At 42.6% G+C, this 18,068-nt stretch overlaps 1 protein-coding gene across 1 annotated transcript in view; it reads right to left on the reverse strand.

The window, feature by feature from the left end:
- Window positions 1-5,549: 5,549 nt before the first annotated feature.
- LOC141205534 (uncharacterized) overlaps window positions 5,550-18,068 on the reverse strand; it is a 62,014-nt gene continuing 49,495 nt past the window's right edge. The window contains exons 11-13 of the mRNA XM_073664102.1: window positions 7,654-7,737; window positions 7,359-7,437; window positions 5,550-5,674 (exon numbers count right to left, since the gene is read on the reverse strand). Coding sequence (XP_073520203.1) covers window positions 5,550-5,674; window positions 7,359-7,437; window positions 7,654-7,737 — 288 coding nt within the window. The remainder of the gene's footprint in view (window positions 5,675-7,358; window positions 7,438-7,653; window positions 7,738-18,068) is intronic.

An 18,068-nucleotide genomic window follows, 5' to 3' on the forward strand; every position in this document is an offset into this window, starting at 1 on the left:
GGGGATCCGTTGAAGCGTTCCAGAGTAATTACCTCATAAAGTGACAGTGGTCAGAATTGTAAAAATTGGCCTGGTCATTAACGTGCAAACCACCTTGGGTTGTAAAGGGGTTAAAGTACACTCTGCCCCCCATCTTGACTGAAAAAAACAGAAATGTAGAAATTTTTGAAAATTTATTAAAAAAGAAAAACTGAAATATCACATGGTCATACAGTACAGACCAAAAGTTTGGACACACTTTCTCATTTAAAGATTTTTCTGTATTTTCATGACTATGAAAATTGTACATTCACACTGAAGGCATCAAAACTATGAATTAACATATGTGGAATTATATACTTAACAAAAAAGTGTGAAACAACTGAAAATATGTCTTATATTCTAGGTTCTTCAAAGTAGCCACCTTTAGCTTTGATGACTGCTTTGCACACTCTTGGCATTCTCTTGATGAGCTTCAAGAGGTAGTCACCGGAAATGGTTTTCACTTCACAGGTGTGCCCTGTCAGGTTTAATAAGTGGGATATCTTGCCTTATAAATGGGGTTGGGACCATCAGTTGTGTTGTGCAGAAGTCAGGTGGATACACAGCTGATAGTCCTACTAAATAGACTGTTAGAATTTGTATTATGGCAAGAAAAAAGCAGCTAAGTAAAGAAAAACGAGTGGCCGTCATTACCTTAAGAAAAAATTGGGCAAACTTTGAATGTTTCCCCAAGTGCAGTTGCAAAAACCATCAAGCGCTACAAAGAAACTGGCCCTTTGCTCAGTATTGAGTAGAAGCCCCCTTTTGAGCTAGTACAGCCATGAGTTTTCTTGGGAATGATGCAACAAGTTTTTCACACCTGGATTTGGGGATCCTCTGCCATTCTCCCTTGCAGAACCTCTCCAGTTCCGTCAGGTTGGATGGTGAACGTTGGTGGACAGCCATTTTCAGGTCTCTCCAGAGATGCTCAATTGGGTCTAGGTCAGGGCTCTGGCTGGGCCAGTCAAAAATGGTCGCAGATTTGTTCTGAAGCCACTCCTTTGTTATTTTAACTGTGTGCTTAGGGTCATTGTCTTGTTGGAAGGTGAACCTTCGGCCAAGTCTGAGGTCCAGAGCACTCTGGAAGAAGTTTTCATCCAGGATATCTCTGTACTTGGCCGCATTCGTGTTTCCTTCAATTGCAACCAGTCGTCCTGTCCCTGCAGTTGAAAAACAACCCCATAGCATGATGCTGTCACCACCATGTTTCCCTGTTGGGATTGTATTGGGCAGGTGATGAGCAGTGCCTGGTTTTATCCACACATACCGCTTAGGATGATCATAAAAAAGTTCTATCTTCTATCTTCTATCTTATTTCTCTTAGTCTGGGAGTCCTTCATGTGTTTTTGAGCAAACTCTATGTGGGCTTTCATATGTCTTGCACTGAGGAGAAGCTTCCGTCGGGCCACTCTGCCATAAAGGCCCGACTGGTGGAGGGCTGCAGTGATAGTTGACTTTGTGGAACTTTCTCCCATCTCCCTACTGCATCTCTGGAGCTCAGCCACAGTGATCCTGTGGTTCTTCTTTACCTCTCTCAATAAGGCTCTTTTCCCACAATTGCACAGTTTGGCTGGATGGCCAGGTCTAGGAAAGCTTCTGGTGGTCCCAAACTTTTTCCATTTAAGGATTATGGAGGCCACTGTGCTCTTAGGAACCTTGAGTAATGCAGAAATTCTTTTGTAACCTTGGTCAGGTCTGTGCCTTGCCACAATTCTGTCTCTGAGCTCCTTGGGCAGTTCCTTTGAGCTCATGATTCTCATCTGGTCTGACATGCACTGTGAGCTGTGAGGTCTTATATAGACAGGTGTGTGCCTTTCCAAATCAAGTCCTATCAGTTTAATTAAACACAGCTGGACCCAATGAAGGAGTAGAACCATCTCAAGGAGGATCACAAGGAAATGGACAGCATGTGACTTAAATATGAGTGTCTGAGCAAAGGGTCTGAATACTTATGACCATGTGATATTTCAGTTTTCCTTTTTAATACATTTTCAAAAATGTCTACATTTCTGTTTTTTTTTTCAGTCAAGATGGGGGTGCAGATTGTACTTTAACCCCTTAACAACATCTGACGTACTAATACGCGTCTGTGCCCTGGGACTTAAGACCCAGACCCGTATTAGTACGTCATCGCGATCGCGCCCGCACACAGGCTGTGCGGGCGCGATCGCCGCCGGGTGTCAGCTGATTGTCACAGCTGACACCCGGTACTATGTGGAGGGAGCGGTCCTGCACTGCTCCCAGCACATTAACCCCCGCTATGCTGCGATCGAAGTCGATCGAAATCGATCGCGGCATTGCGGGGGCAAGGGGAGGTGATCGGCGATACTCACCTCCTCTTCCGGCTTCCAGCGCAGTCTGCAGCGGCTTCCCGGGTGTTGCCATGACGACCCGATGTCGTCATGACAACATCCGGGTCACCAGAGAGCAGGAAGATTGCTTGGACATGCGCAGTGCATCTCCAAGCAATCTTCACACTGTGCACTTCTGACAGCCTTCATGGCATAGGGATGGTGCTCCATTCCTGTGCCATGCAGGCGATCAGAAAAAAAAAAGTGAAAGTCCCAGAGTGGGACAAAGTAATAAAGTGTACAAACTGTCTGAAAGTGGAAAGAAAAAAAAAAATGTGCAAAAATATTATAAAAAAATTAAAAAAATAATACACCAAAAATAAAAATATAATGTACCCATCAATAAATATTATTATAAAAAAAATTAAAAAAAAACAATAAAAGTACACATATTTGGTATCGCCGCATCCGGAACAACCTGACCTATAAAACTGTCCCACTAGTTAACCCCTTCAGTGAACACGGTAAAAAAAAAAAAAAAAAAACGAAGCAAAAATCAATGCTTTATCACCATACCGCCAAACAAAAAGTGGAATAACACGCGATCAAAAAGACGCATATAAATAAAAATGATACCACTGAAAACGTCATCTCGTCCCACAAAAAACAAGCCGCCATACAGCTCCATCAGCTGAAAAATAAAAAAGTTATAGCTCTCAGAATAAAGCAATGGTAAAAAATATTTTTTTCTATAAAATAGCTTTTATTGTGTATAAGCGCCAAAACATAGAAAAATTATACAAATGTGGTACCGCTGTAAACGTACTGACCCGAAGAATAAAGCTACCTCATCAATTTTACCACACGCGGAACAGAATAATAATAAAAAAAAAAACAATTCCTGAATTGTTGGTTTTTGTTTATTCTGCCTCCCAAAAATCGGAATAGAAAGCGATCAAAAAATGTCACGTGCCTGAAAATGGCACCAATAACAACGTCAAGTCATCCCGCAAAAAACGAGCCATCACATGACTGTCTGCCAAAATCTGGAAAAATTATAGCTCTCAAAATATGGCGATGCAAAAACTAGATTTTACAAAAAATGCGTCTTTTAGTGTGTGACAGCTGTCAGTCATAAAAACCCCATATGATTCTGGCATTGCTGTAATCACACCGACCCGAAGAATAAAGTCGTCTAATCACTTATACCGCACAAGGAACGGCGTCAAAAATAAACTCTTGGGTTAGGATTGGGCTAGGGTTAGGGCTGGGTTTGGGGCTAGGGTTGTGCTGGGGCTAGGGTTGTGCTGGGGCTAGGGTTGTGCTGGGGCTAGGGTTGTGCTGGGGCTAGGGTTGTGCTAGGGCTAGGGTTGTGCTAGGGTTAGGGCTGGGGTTGGGATTTTTTTCAAAAGTAAGAAAAAAAGATGACGATATGGCGACTAGTGTTGAGAGCAAGTGCTCGCTACTTGAGTTTGCATCGGGTGCTCTGGTATGCATTGAGTATCGTGGGTATTTGAGTGACATGCTCGAGTCTCTGCCCCATATGCTTCGCGGCCAAAAAACTTTACGGGGATTGCCTGCCATGCACGAGCGATCCCCGCATGTTTTTTTTTGGGTGTCTAATAACCGTGAAACATGCGGAGCAGGGACTCGAGCATGTCACTCGAGCACATGCTGTACATGGTGCATACCTGAGTACCCGATGCAAACTCAAGTAGCGAGCACTTGCGCTCAAGAATAATGACAACTTATTCAATATGATGACCTAATGTAAACAAATAATGTGCCGTACCTCTGGGTTCAAAATGTTCACTATACACCTTAATAAAATCCTTGAGGGGTATAGTTTCCAAAATGGGGACACTTGTGGGGGAGCTCCACTGTTTAGGCACATCACGGGCTCTCCAAACGCGACATGGTGTCCGCTAACAAATTGAATGGAAAATCGGCTCAAATTGTTAGCGGACGCCATGTTGCGTTTGGAGAGCCCCTGTGTGCCCAAACATTGGAGCTCCCCCACAAGTGACCCCATTTTGGAAACTAGACCCCCCAAGGCACCTATCTAGATGCATAGTGAGCACTTGGAACCCCCAGGTGCTTCACAAATTGATTCGTAAAAATGAAAAAGTGAAAAAAAAAACACTTTTTCATTTTTATGAATCAATTTGTGAAGCACCTGGGGTTCCAAGTGCTCACTATGAATCTAGATAGGTGCCTTGGGGGGTCTATTTTCAAAAATGGGGTCACTTGTGGGGGAGCTCCAAAGTTTGGGCACAGAGGGGCTCTCCAAACGCAATGTGGTGTCCGCTAACAATTTGAGCCGATTTTCCATTCAATTTGTTAGCGGATACCATGTTGCATTTAGAGAGTCCCTGTGTGCCCAAACATTGGAGCTCCCCCACAAGTGACCCCATTTTGGAAACGAGACCCCCCAAGGCACCTATCTAGATGCATAGTGAGCACTTGGAACCCCTAGGTGCTTCACAAATTGATTCGTAAAAATGAAAAAGTGGTTTTTTTTTCACTTTTTTTTCTTCCACATTCAAAAAATTCCTGTGAAGCACCTGAAGGGTTAATAAAGTTCTTGAATGTGGTTTTGAGCACCTTGAGGGGTGCAGTTTTTAGAATGGTGTCACTTTTGGGTATTTTCTGTCATAAAGACCTCTCCAAGTGACTTCAAATGTGATGTGGTCCCTAAAAAAAATGGTTTTATAAATTTTGTTGGAAAAATGAGAAATCGCTGGTCAACTTTTAACCCTTATAGCTCCCTAACAAAAAAAAATTTTGGTTCCAAAATTGTGCTGATGTAAAGTAGACATGTGGGAAATGTTATTTATTAACTCTTTTGTGTGACATATCTCTCTGATTTCAGGGCTTAAAAATTCAAATTTTGAAAATTGCAAAATTTTCAAAATTTTCGCCAAATTTCCGTTTTTTTCACAAATAAACGCAAGTGCTATCGAAGAAATTTTTCCACAATCATGAAGTACAATATGCCACGAAAAAACAATCTCAGAATCAGGGGGATCCGTTGAAGCGTTTCAGAGTAATTACCTCATAAAGTGACAGTGGTCAGAATTGTAAAAATTGGCCCAGTTATTAACGTGCAAACCACCCGCGGGGCTTAAGGGGTTAATGAGAAAAAAAATGAACTTTTTAGAATTTGCCAAATGGCTGCAATGAAACAGAGTGAAAAATGTAAAGGGGTCTGAATACTTTCCGTACCCACTGTATATATCAAATTCTTCTCTCAGACTTTTGACAAAGTCTAACAAAGACTGAAGTAAAACTACAGCAGTATTTCCATGCCTCTTGAAGGGACAGATTGGTTTTATGAAACCGATCCAAAATCTCATGCCACACTAGAAGAATGAAGGGAGAATCAGGTTCAGTGAATTTCTCACCCAAAGCCTCAGACTTTACATGAACTGAAGTCCGGGTCTGTAGCCATGCTGTCTATAAGATTACATATTGTCTGTATCCTTTGTACAAAGCTAAACCTGCTTCATATCTTGCTGACCACCTTGTGGTAGAAAGCGATTTCACAACTGGTAACCAGAGGGGGTTTCGTTTTTCTACCAGCAGATGTTGAAAAAACTACGGATTTTTTAACACTTTGGAACAACTTTATGTCTCTTGAATAGTTTCATCACTATTTTTTCCTGCCAGGTTAAGGGAATGGACCGCACAGGGAATGAATTCCTAACATGTGCTTGGACCCCATTGTACTTCCCACTCATATTGGCAGCATTATCATAAGACTGACCCCTACAATCTTTAATATTAATACCATTTTTACAAGGCATACCACCAATCACCTCGGCTGTTGGTTTGCCAGCGTGACCAATAACAGGAATGAATTGTAGAAATCTTTCAAGGAGTCCAGTGGGCAAAACATATCGGACAATAAATGTTAGCTGGTCACAGCTGGAAACATCTGATGTAGAGGGATCTTTTTAAGACTTCTCGCCAATATAATTTTTCACTTTCCATTTGCACAGCCCAATATCTGATGGAAACTCTGAAGCAGCTTCCACCCCTTCCCGAGCACCCGCCATTTCGTCAGTGACATTTTCTGGCTCTGCGTCAGATGTTTGGGGCACTACAATGAAATAATCCGCGTGCTCAGAGCAGTGAGATGGAGATGGACATTTTCTGGCTCTGCGTCAGATGTTTGGGGCACTACAATGAAATAATCCGCGTGCTCAGAGCAGTGAGATGGAGATGGACATTTTCTGGCTCTGCGTCAGATGTTTGGGGGACTACAATGAAATAATCCGCATGCTCAGAGCAGTGAGATGGAGATGGACATTTTCTGGCTCTGCGTCAGATGTTTGGGGGACTACAATGAAATAATCCGCGTGCTCAGAGCAGTGAGATGGAGATGGACATTTTCTGGCTCTGCGTCAGATGTTTGGGGGACTACAATGAAATAATCCGCGTGCTCAGAGCAGTGAGATGGAGATGGACATTTTCTGGCTCTGCGTCAGATGTTTGGGGCACTACAATGAAATAATCCGCGTGCTCAGAGCAGTGAGATGGAGATGGACATTTTCTGGCTCTGCGTCAGATGTTTGGGGCACTACAATGAAATAATCCGCGTGCTCAGAGCAGTGAGATGGAGATGGACATTTTCTGGCTCTGCGTCAGATGTTTGGGGGACTACAATGAAATAATCCGCGTGCTCAGAGCAGTGAGATGGAGATGGACATTTTCTGGCTCTGCGTCAGATGTTTGGGGCACTACAATGAAATAATCCGCGTGCTCAGAGCAGTGAGATGGAGATGGACATTTTCTGGCTCTGCGTCAGATGTTTGGGGCACTACAATGAAATAATCCGCGTGCTCAGAGCAGTGAGATGGAGATGGACATTTTCTGGCTCTGCGTCAGATGTTTGGGGCTCTACAATGAAATAATCCGCATGCTCAGAGCAGTGAGATGGAGATGGACATTTTCACCGCTGTTGTTATTGACATCACATTCAGTCGGCCGATCAGATTCTGTAGATTTTCTTTTAAAGAAAGTCTGTAACTTGAGGAATTTTACAAATCTCTTCATTTATTTGTGGAGCTTTCTGTCGCTGCTCTTTTCTTTTCTGAGCACCCGATTTTAGTGAAGAATGCATCTACGAGCATAGGACGATAAAGTATAAGAATAGTTATAACAACTAAAAATGGCTGCCGTCAGTCCGTGTGTTTTGTGAGTAACTTCCAGTTTGTCTGGTACTTTGAGGATGAAGAGGATAAAAGAAATGATGCAAAAACTAAGTTTTCTATAACAACATCTGCTTAAACCTGGTGAATCTGATGGTGTGTCGTGTGTGTACTTGTGAAACACTTACTAGAAAGTCACTGGGTCTCTGTTCCTCTCTAGTTTTGTCTTTCTCCTGACACCTGTTCCATTGGTCAAAGCATGAGAGAAGTTCCTGTAGACAAACCCCGAAAAAGGTAATGTGAATCAGTTCACCAGATTGTCATCTACTTCTCTCAGTAAAGAGAATCGAATGAGAATCTATTAGGCAGGTAATCACAACTATGGAAATCAAACACTTGCAGTTACGTGGCCACCATCAGAACCAGCAAGCACAGCCAAATTCTCACATATACTATTACACATTTAGTTATATGGTAAGATGCATTGCTTGCCGAAAGTTTTCTCTGAGATGGAAAAGGGATTGTACCACAAACAAAAGCACATTTTAATCAAATTGTCTCTTCAGAGAGGAAGAGGACTAGAACTCTAGTGCCACCTACAGGAAGTAGCAATCCTAAAAGTCAATATTGACCCTTTAACGAGCCTTATCGCGTGACTGAGGATAGAAGCCGGAACCAGAAACTCTATATGCAGACACTGTGTTTCGAGCTACTGCCCCTCGTCAGTGCAAAGTGTGAGTTCTGGTTTGGCTGGGTGAGAGGCGTCAGACCGGTATCTAAGGGGTAACATTTCTCCTTGTGGAGAGTGACTTGTTAAGCACATCACGGTGAGGAGGCTTTTAAAGCCACAATGCTCCTCTGGGAAATATGCAAATTGTCTCTTCAGCGAGGAAGAGGACTAGAAGTCTAGTGCCACCTACAGGAAGTAGCAATTCTAAAAGTCAACAGTGACCCTTTAACGAGCCTTATCACATGACTTAGGATATAGGCCAGAACCAGAAACTCAATTTACGGACACTGTGTTTCGGGGTACGGCCCCTCGTCAGTTTCATCAACAGATCCTGGAATAATATCTTCCACAATTGGATGTGTTAAAAATATGTTCCTGTGCTGAGATAATCTTATAAATGTGCCCCTGCTGTGTACTGTGTAATGGCTGTGTCTTACCGTGTACAAAACATGGTCTGATCATACCACATCTCCTGGGTGGGGGGCAGAAAAAAGTATACAGACGTTATAACAGGGGATCACAAATGATTCTTTGAGGAAAATATTGTTTAAAAAGAGGCAGGGAAATGTTTTACCTCACAAGAAAGAATAATTTGCATTCTGTCCTCTCTGTATACTCTTTTGCGTCCTCCACTGCCCAGGAGCTGTGGTATGATCAGACCATGTTCCTGCACGGTCAGACACAGCCATTACACAGTACACAGCAGGGGCACATTTATAAGATTATCTCAGCACAGGAATATTTTTTTTTAACACATCCAATTGTGGAACTTATTTTTATTCCAAGATCTGTTGATTAAAATGTACTTTTGTTTGAGGCACAACCCCTTTAACCCCTTAACAACATTTGATGTACTAATACGCGTCTGTGCCCTGGGACTTAAGAGCCAGACCCGTATTAGTACGTCATGGCGATCGCGCGCACACACAGGCTGTGCGGGCGCGATCGCCGCCGGGTGTCAGCTGATTGTCACAGCTGACACCCGATACTATGTGCAGGGAGCGGTCCTGCACTGCTCCCAGCACATTAACCCCCGCGATGCTGCGATCTCAGTCGATCGCAGCATTGCGGGGGCAAGGGGAGGTGATCGCAGATACTCACCTCCTCTTCCAGCTTCCAGCGCTGTCTGCAAAGGCTTCCCGGGTGTTGCCATGACGACCCAATGTCGTCATGACAACATCCGGGTCACCAGACAGCAGGAAGATTGTTTGGACATGCGCAGTGCATCTCCAAACAGTCTTCTCCCTGTCCAGCGCTGACAGCCTGCATAGCACAGGGATGGTGCTGCATTCCTGTGCCATGCAGGCGATCAGAGAAAAAAAAGTGAAAGTCCCAGAGTGGGACAAAGTAATAAAGTGTATAAACTATCAGAAAGTGAAAAAAGAAAATTAAAAAAAAATAATCCACCAAAAATAAAAATATAATGTACCCATCAATAAATATTATTATAAAAAAATAAATAAATAAAAGTACACATATTTGGTATCGCCGCGTCCGGAACAACCTGACCTATAAAATTGTCCCACTAGTTAACCCCTTCAGTGAACACGGTCAAAAAAAAAAAAAAACGAAGCAAAAACAATGCTTGATCACCATACCGCCAAACAAAAAATGGAATAAGACGCGATCAAAAAGACAAATATAAATTAAAATGGTACCGCTGAAAACGTCATCTCATCCCGCAAAAAACAAGCTGCCATACAGCTCCATCAGCCGAAAAATAAAAAAGTTATAGCTCTCGGAATAAAGCTATGCTAAAAAATAATTTTTTCTATAAAATTGCTTTTATTATGTAAAAGTGCAAAACATAGAAAAATAATATAAATGTGGTGCCGCTGTAAACGTACTGACCCGAAGAATAAAGCTACCTTATCAATTTTACCACACGCGGAACAGAATAAAAAAAAACAAAAAAAAAACAATTCCTGAATTGTTGGTTTTTGTTTATTCTGCCTCCCAAAAATCGGAATAGAAAGCGATCAAAAATGTCACGTGCCTGAAAATGGCACCAATAACAACGTCAACTCATCCCGCAAAAAACGAGCCGTCACATGACTGTCTGCCAAAATCTGGAAAAATTATAGCTCTCAAAATATGGCGATGCAAAAACTAGATTTTACAAAAAATGTGTCTTTTAGTGTGTGACAGCTGTCAGTCATAAAAACCCCATATGATTCTGGTATTGCTGTAATCACACCGACCCGAAGAATAAAGTCGTCTAATCACTTATGCCGCACGAGGAACGGCGTCAAAAATAAACTCTTGGGTTAGGATTGGGCTAGGGTTAGGGCTGGGTTTGGGGTTAGGGTTGTGCTAGGGTTAGGGTTGTGCTACGGTTAGGGTTGTGCTACGGTTAGGGTTGTGCTAGGGTTAGGGCTGGGGTTAGGGTTAGGGTTGGGGTTAGGGTTGTGATGGGGTTGGGATTTTTTTTCAATAGTAAGAAAAAAAGATGACGATATGGCGACTAGTGTTGAGCGCAAGTGCTCGCTACTTGAGTTTGCATCGGGTGCTCTGGTATGCATTGAGTATCGTGGGTATTTGAGTGACATGCTCGAGTCTCTGCCCCATATGCTTCACGGCCAAAAAAACTTTACGGGGATTGCCTGCCATGCACGAGCGATCCCCGCATGTTTTTTTTGGGTGTCTAATTACCGTGAAACATGCGGAGCAGGGACTCGAGCATGTCACTCGAGCACACGCTGTACATGGTGCATACCTGAGTACCCGATGCAAACTCAAGTAGCGAGCACTTGCGCTCAAGACTAATGACAACTTATTCAATATGATGACCTAATGTAAACAAATTCTGTGTCGTACCTCTGGGTTCAAAATGTTCACTATACACCTTAATAAAATCCTTGAGGGGTATAGTTTCCAAAATGGGGTCACTTGTGGGGGAGCTCCACTGTTTAGGCACATCACGGGCTCTCCAAACGCGACATGGTGTCCGCTAACAAATTGAATGGAAAATCGGCTCAAATTGTTAGCGGACGCCATGTTGCGTTTGGAGAGCCCCTGCGTGCCCAAACATTGGAGCTCCCCCACAAGTGACCCCATTTTGGAAACTAGACCCCCCAAGGCACCTATCTAGATGCATAGTGAGCACTTGGAACCCCCAGGTGCTTCACAAATTGATTCATAAAAATGAAAAAGTGTTTTTTTTTTCACTTTTTCATTTTTACGAATCAATTTGTGAAGCACCTGGGGGTTCCAAGTGCTCACTATGCATCTAGATAGGTGCCTTGGGGGGTCTAGTTTCCAAAATGGGGTCACTTGTGGGGGAGCTCCAATGTTTGGGCACACAGGGGCTCTCCAAACGCAACATGGCGTCCGCTAATTATTCAAGCAAATTTTACAATCAAAAAGTCAAATGGCGCTCCTTCCCTTCCGAGCCCTGCCGTGCGCCCAAACAGTGTTTTTTCCCCACATATTGGGTATCTGCGTGCCCAGGGGAAATTGCACAACAAATTTTGGGGTCCATTTTTTCTTGTTACCCCTGTGAAAATAAAAAAAAATTGGGTCTAAAGTAACATTTTTGTGAAAAAAGTTAAATGTTCATTTTTTTTCTTCCACATTCCAAAAATTCCTGTGAAGCACCTGAAGGGTTAATAAAGTTCTTGAATGTGGTTTTGAGCACCTTGAGGGGTGCAGTTTTTAGAATGGTGTCACTTTTGGGTATTTTCTGTCATAAAGACCTCTCAAAGTGACTTCAAATGTGGTCCCTAAAAAAATGGTTTTGTAAATTTTGTTGGAAAAATGAGAAATCGCTGGTCAACTTTTAACCCTTATAGCTCCCTAACAAAAAAATTTTGGTTCCAAAATTGTGCTGATGTAAAGTAGACATGTGGGAAATGTTATTTATTAACTATTTTGTGTGACATATCTCTCTGATTTAAGGGTATAAAAATTCAAATTTTGAAAATTGCAAAATTTTCAACATTTTCGCCAAATTTCCGTTTTTTTCACAAATAAACGCAAGTGATATCGAAGAAATTTTACCACAATCATGAAGTACAATATGTCCCGAAAAAACATTCTCAGAATCAGGGGGATCCGTTGAAGCGTTCCAGAGTTATTACCTCATAAAGTGACAGTGGTCAGAATTGTAAAAATTGGCCTGGTCATTAATGTGCAAACCAGCCTCGGGGCTTAAGGGGTTAGCGGCCAGTTGGCCAATATAAATGTACTTTAAAGGGGTTGTCTAGACTTAGGCTACAAGAGGCCACATAGAGTGACTACAGACTTGTGAATACTTGTATGGAAAGCAATATGCTCTGAGGATTCTCCGCTGCCGGTATAGGCTGGTGCATGACAGCAAGTATGTAATTTGCATACTCCTCCTGGCCACATTATGGTTACATGTGCATGGGCTTGCTCAATGCAAGGCCAGAAACAGTCTAGTCAGATTGTGGATGGAAGTATGCATGTCGCATACATGACCGCTGTTGCCGGCAAATCCTCGCGAGTAGGGCGTGCCATATGAGGATTCACAAGTCTGCAGACTTATAGTTTAAGACTGGACAACCCTATTAATATCTTGATTTTTAATGTGAGAAAACAGGTGTTGATTTTTTTTTAACATTTATTTATTTTTCTTTGTTAGTCCCCTTAGGCGACTTGAGGCTGTGATCGTTTGATCACTTGCACTATATACAGCAGTACTTTTGCATTGCTGCATGTAGGAAAAATCACTATTGTCTGAAGCCTAACCACAAAGAATGTAAAGAGAACCTATCATGTCCCCAAACACTATTAACCTGCAGATTAACCCTACATCTGCAGGTTAGCTGCCAGCTGATCACGGGACACTGCACTGAAGGGCCTGCGGTCACATGACTGTGACATCACCGCAGGTCCTACAGTCCTGCCCGCAAGCAAAGGGAAGGAGACCGGGGGCCGTCGGAAGGTGAATATAAACTTTATTTTTTATTTTATTCTTTTTTTTTACAGGTACAATGGTACCCAGGTCTGGATGAGAGTCTCCTCTCCTCCAGACTTGGGTACCATCCGCACATTGAAACGCATATAATCCGTGCATGGGATCCGCAAGTCAATGGCGGCGATTACGCCGCGCTTCCGCAAAATTAATGGACATGCTGCGGATTTTTGAGCGGAGCATAAACGCTGCGGAAAAATCCGCAGCATGGGCATAGAACTTGCGGAATCCCCTTGGGGACCATGGGGGGCGGATTACCTAGCGTTTAACAAGCGTTTATGCTGCGGAAATTCCTTAGCATATACGCTTGAAAAACGCTACGTGGGCACTTAGCCTTATAGAAAATTCTTTTAGTTTTTTTTTCTCAGATTACTGACCTCACACGTAAGGGGGCAGATCTCAAGGTTTGGCCACTGGAAGCTATGAGGGCTTTTGAAAAATTGAGGAGTGTTTTATGTCTGCTCCTGTTCTAATCAAACCTCATCTCCAAGAACCATTCATTGTGGAGGTGGATGTTTCGGAGGTCGGGGTAGGGGCCGTTTTATGTCCAAGATTCTGACCAATTTGTGGCCATGTGGTTTTTTATCAAGAAAATTTTCATCTGCTGAAAGAAATTATGCTGTTGGGAATTGTGAGTTACTCACTGTTAAATTAGCCATTAGACATTTTCTGGAGGGAGAAGTTCATCAAATCTCTGTGATCACTGACCAGAAGAATTTAGCGTATATTCAATCAGCTAAATGGCTAACTCCTAGACAGGCCAGAGGGTCCTTATTTTTCTCTAGATTCAATTTCTCTATCACTTTCAGGCCGGGGTCCAAGCAGTTTTAGTTCTGCTTCTCCTCCAAAACCTCCATTCTCCCTGAGGGCATTCTGGTTTCTGTGATATCCTTGGAGGTTGAAGCTGAGATCCGTAAAGTCCAATCGTTTGCTCCTTTCGCCACGCCTAGGTCCAAATTATTTGTAGTTGTATACCTAAGATTGTGTCCGTTGCAGGAGTTTCATGATTTAATCATGAGTGGTCATCCGCGGTTCACAGCTATGCAGAAAGCTATTACTAGGCTTTTTTGGTGGTCATCTATGAATAATTATATTAAAGATTTTGTATCTGCTTGTGAAGTTTGCGCACAAGCTAAAGCCTGTCATAACAGTGCGGTTGGAGTATTGGCTCCATTGCAATTCCAGAAAGACAGTGAGCTCATCTGTCCATGGATTTCATCACGAATTTGCCTCTGTCTGGTGGGAAGACTGTCTTTGGGTGGTCGTTCACTGATTCATTAAACGGGCTCATTTTGTTCCTTTGTCAGAGGATTACCTAATACAGAGACATTCTCCAGGTTTATTATTTCTCATAAAGTAAGGCTACATGGGATTCCTCTTAACATTGTGTTTGATAGGGGAGTGTAATTTGTCTCCAAATTCTGCAGAGCTTTTTGTAATAAACTGGGAATTCATTTATTTTCCTGTGCCTGCCACCCTGAAAACAATGGTCAGACAGAAAGGACAAATCAATCTCAAATTTTAAGGTGTTTTGTTGCAGCTCAGTGTTTTGTTGCGACTTCATTCTTACTTCTTGCTGGGTTTGCCGTTAAGGCCACCGCCCCACTATTAGTATTTGGTCAGTATTTTTTCTCAGGAGTCACTGCCAAAACCAGGAGTAGGTGATAAATGCAGAATTGGTGACTTGTTTCTATTATACATTTTCTCTGATTGTTCTTCACCTGGTTTTGGCTCCCACTCCCGTGGGAAAATACTGACCGTGGAGCCGTGGCCTAACAGTCGGATCAGCCAGTCTGCTGGAACCTCGCCGTTTTATTGTAATTATGGTGATGATCCCCATTTTTTTGAATTTTCCTTTCTTTTTCCTGTTTGCCCGAATGGCCATTTCTCCACCCGTAATAAGTGCTCCCTAGTCCTTAGTATCGTCTTTGGAAGGACTAAGTCAGCTAGAGATAATCGCCATCATGCTCTCCAGAGACGCCCGAGCATCCCCAAGGAATAATCGTAAATCATCGGCAAACAATGCCACCTTCTCTTCCTTGGTCCCATATTTAAATCAATTTATCTCAGACATTTTACTAATTACTGCCATAAGAGGTTCAGTTGCTATTGAAAACAATAAGAGAGACAGGGGGAACCCTTGTCTTGTAACACTGTGCAACAAAAATCGATTAGCCTTAGAGCCATTCGCTCTTATTTTGGCCTTTGAGTCAGAATAAAGCAATTGCACCCATTATATAAATTTGTCACCAAAGCCCATCTGCCGCAATGTAGCTCACAAATGTGGCCATTCTACACTATCAAAGGCCTTAGCTGTGTCCAAAGACAGGATCCCCCTTTGACCAATATTATCAGCCCTTGCTTGTATATTAATAAAGCCTTCTGAGATTGATCGCTGTGGACTTATTTGGCATAAACCCAGACTGATCAGGGTGTATTATTGAGATTACTTTTGAGAGTCTGTTAGCAAGAAGTTTGACGTCTACTGTTAAAAGAGAGATGAGTCTATAGGATGCCAGCAAGCGGGGGCCTTGCCTTATTTAGGTAACACTGTAATTATGGCTTCGTGCATGGATGTGGCAATGATTCCCCTTTGAATTGTATACCTCCAATAATACTGGTAGTAATACTTCCTTATATCTCTTATATACAGTACAGACCAAAAGTTTGGACACACCTTCTCATTTAAAGATTTTTCTGTATTTTCATGACTATGAAAATTGTACATTCACACTGAAGGCATCAAAACTATGAATTACCACATGTGGAATTATATAGTTAACAAAAAAGTGTGAAACAACTGAAAATATGTCTTATATTCTAGGTTCTTCAAAGTAGCCACCTTTTGCTTTGATGACTGCTTTGCACACTCTTGGCATTCTCTTGATGAGCTTCTAGAGGTAGTCACCGGAAATGGTCTTCCAACAATCTTGAAGGAGTTACCAGAGATACTTAGCACTTGTTGGACCTTTTGCCTACACTCTGCGGTCCAGCTCACCCCAAACCATCTTGATTGGGTTCAGGTCTGGTGACTGTGGAGGCCAGGTCATCTGGCGTAGCACCCCATCACTCATTCTTGGTCAAATAGCCCTTACACAGCCTGGAGGTGTGTTTGGGGTCATTGTCCTGTTGAAAAATAAATGATGGTCCAACTAAACGCAAACCGGATGGAATAGCATGCCGCTGCAAGATGCTGTGGTAGCCAAGCTGGTTCAGTATGCCTTCAGTTTTGAATAAATCCCCAACAGTGTCACCAGCAAAGCACCCCTACACCATCACACCTCCTCCTCCATGCTTAACTGTGGGAACCAGGCATGTAGAGTCCATCCGTTCACCTTTTCTGCGTCGCACAAAGACACAGTGGTTGGAACCAAAGATCTCAAATTTGGACTCATCAGACCAAAGCACAGATTTCCACTGGTCTAACGTCCATTCCTTGTGTTCTTTAGCCTGTCCTTAGCAGTGGTTTCCTAGCAGCTATTTTACCATGAAGGCCTGCTGCACAAAGTCTCCTCTTAACAGTTGTTGACGAGATGTGTCTGCTGCTAGAACTCTGTGTGGCATTGACCTGGTTTCTAATCTCAGCTGCTGTTAACCTGCGATTTCTGAGGCTTGTGACTCGGATAAACTTATCCTCAGAAGCAGAGGTGACTCTTGATCTTCCTTTCCTGGAGCGGTCCTCATGTGAGCCAGTTTTTTGTAGCGCTTGATGGTTTTTTCAACTGCACTTGGGGACACTTTCAAAGTTTTCCAAATTTTTCGGACTGACTGACCTTCATTTCTTAAAGTAATGATGGCCACTCATTTTTCTTTACTTAGTTGCTTTTTTCTTGCCATAATACAAATTCTAAGTCTATTCAGTAGGGCTATCAGCTGTGTATCCACCAGACTTCTGCACAACACAACTGATGGTCCCAACCCCATTTATAAGGCAAGAAATCCCACTTATTAAACCTGACAGGGCACACCTGTGAAGTGAAAAACATTTCCGGTGACTACCTCTTAAAGCTCATCAAGAGAATGCCAAGAGTGTGCAAAGCAGTCATCAAAGCAGAAGGTGGCTACTTTGAAGAACCTAGAATATAAGACATATTTTCAGTTGTTTCACACTTTTTTGTTAACTATATAATTCCACATGTGGTAATTCATAGTTTTGATGCCTTCAGTGTGAATGTACAATTTTCATAGTCATGAAAATACAGAAAAATCTTTAAATGAGAAAGTGTGTCCAAACTTTTGGTCTGTACTGTACTTCCACTGGAATACCATCCATTCCCGGTGCTTTATTGTTGGCCATTGAGCTCAGTGCCCATTCTAGCTCTTCTATATCAAGTAGTTCATCTAATAAATTCTGAGAGTCTAAGGAAAGGACCGGGAGCTGAGCTTTATCTAGGAAGGTCTGGGTCTGTTCTTCTGAGGGTTGAACCCGAGAAGTATACAGCGTTGCATAGTATTCCTCCAACACTTTCAGTATGTCCACTGTGGACTGTACCACATTACCTTTCCTAGTCTGCAGACTGGATATAAAGGCGGAGTCCCTCTGGGCGTCAGCTTTCACAGATATAAGTGACCTGGTCTATCCCCCTCTTCACAATATTGCATCTTGTGAAACATCTTCTTCCTTCCTGCAGCAGCAATGTTCCCTGATCCAGCAGGTCCTGAGCTGCTTTCAGCCTGTTTTGCGCAGCCGGCGTTGGATCTGTAATCATCGCACTCTCTGCATCTCCCAATTCCTGAAACACCAATTGATCCTGCTGCTTAGTTCGGGATTCAGCTGCTGAGATGTCTATTATAAATATTCCTCTAAGGTCGTCCTTCATGGCTTCCCATACATATAAAAAATAAGGTGTATTTTTATTAATCACAAGATTCTCCTTTAGTTCCCCTTCAGTTTTCCCCTCAAGATCCATAACTTGCAACTAAAAGGGGTTAATTTC

This window comes from Phyllobates terribilis, unplaced genomic scaffold (assembly GCF_046119375.1).
Source record: "Phyllobates terribilis strain yellow unplaced genomic scaffold, ASM4611937v1 Scaffold_140__1_contigs__length_4765195, whole genome shotgun sequence".
In the NCBI taxonomy this organism is placed as follows: domain Eukaryota; kingdom Metazoa; phylum Chordata; class Amphibia; order Anura; family Dendrobatidae; genus Phyllobates; species Phyllobates terribilis.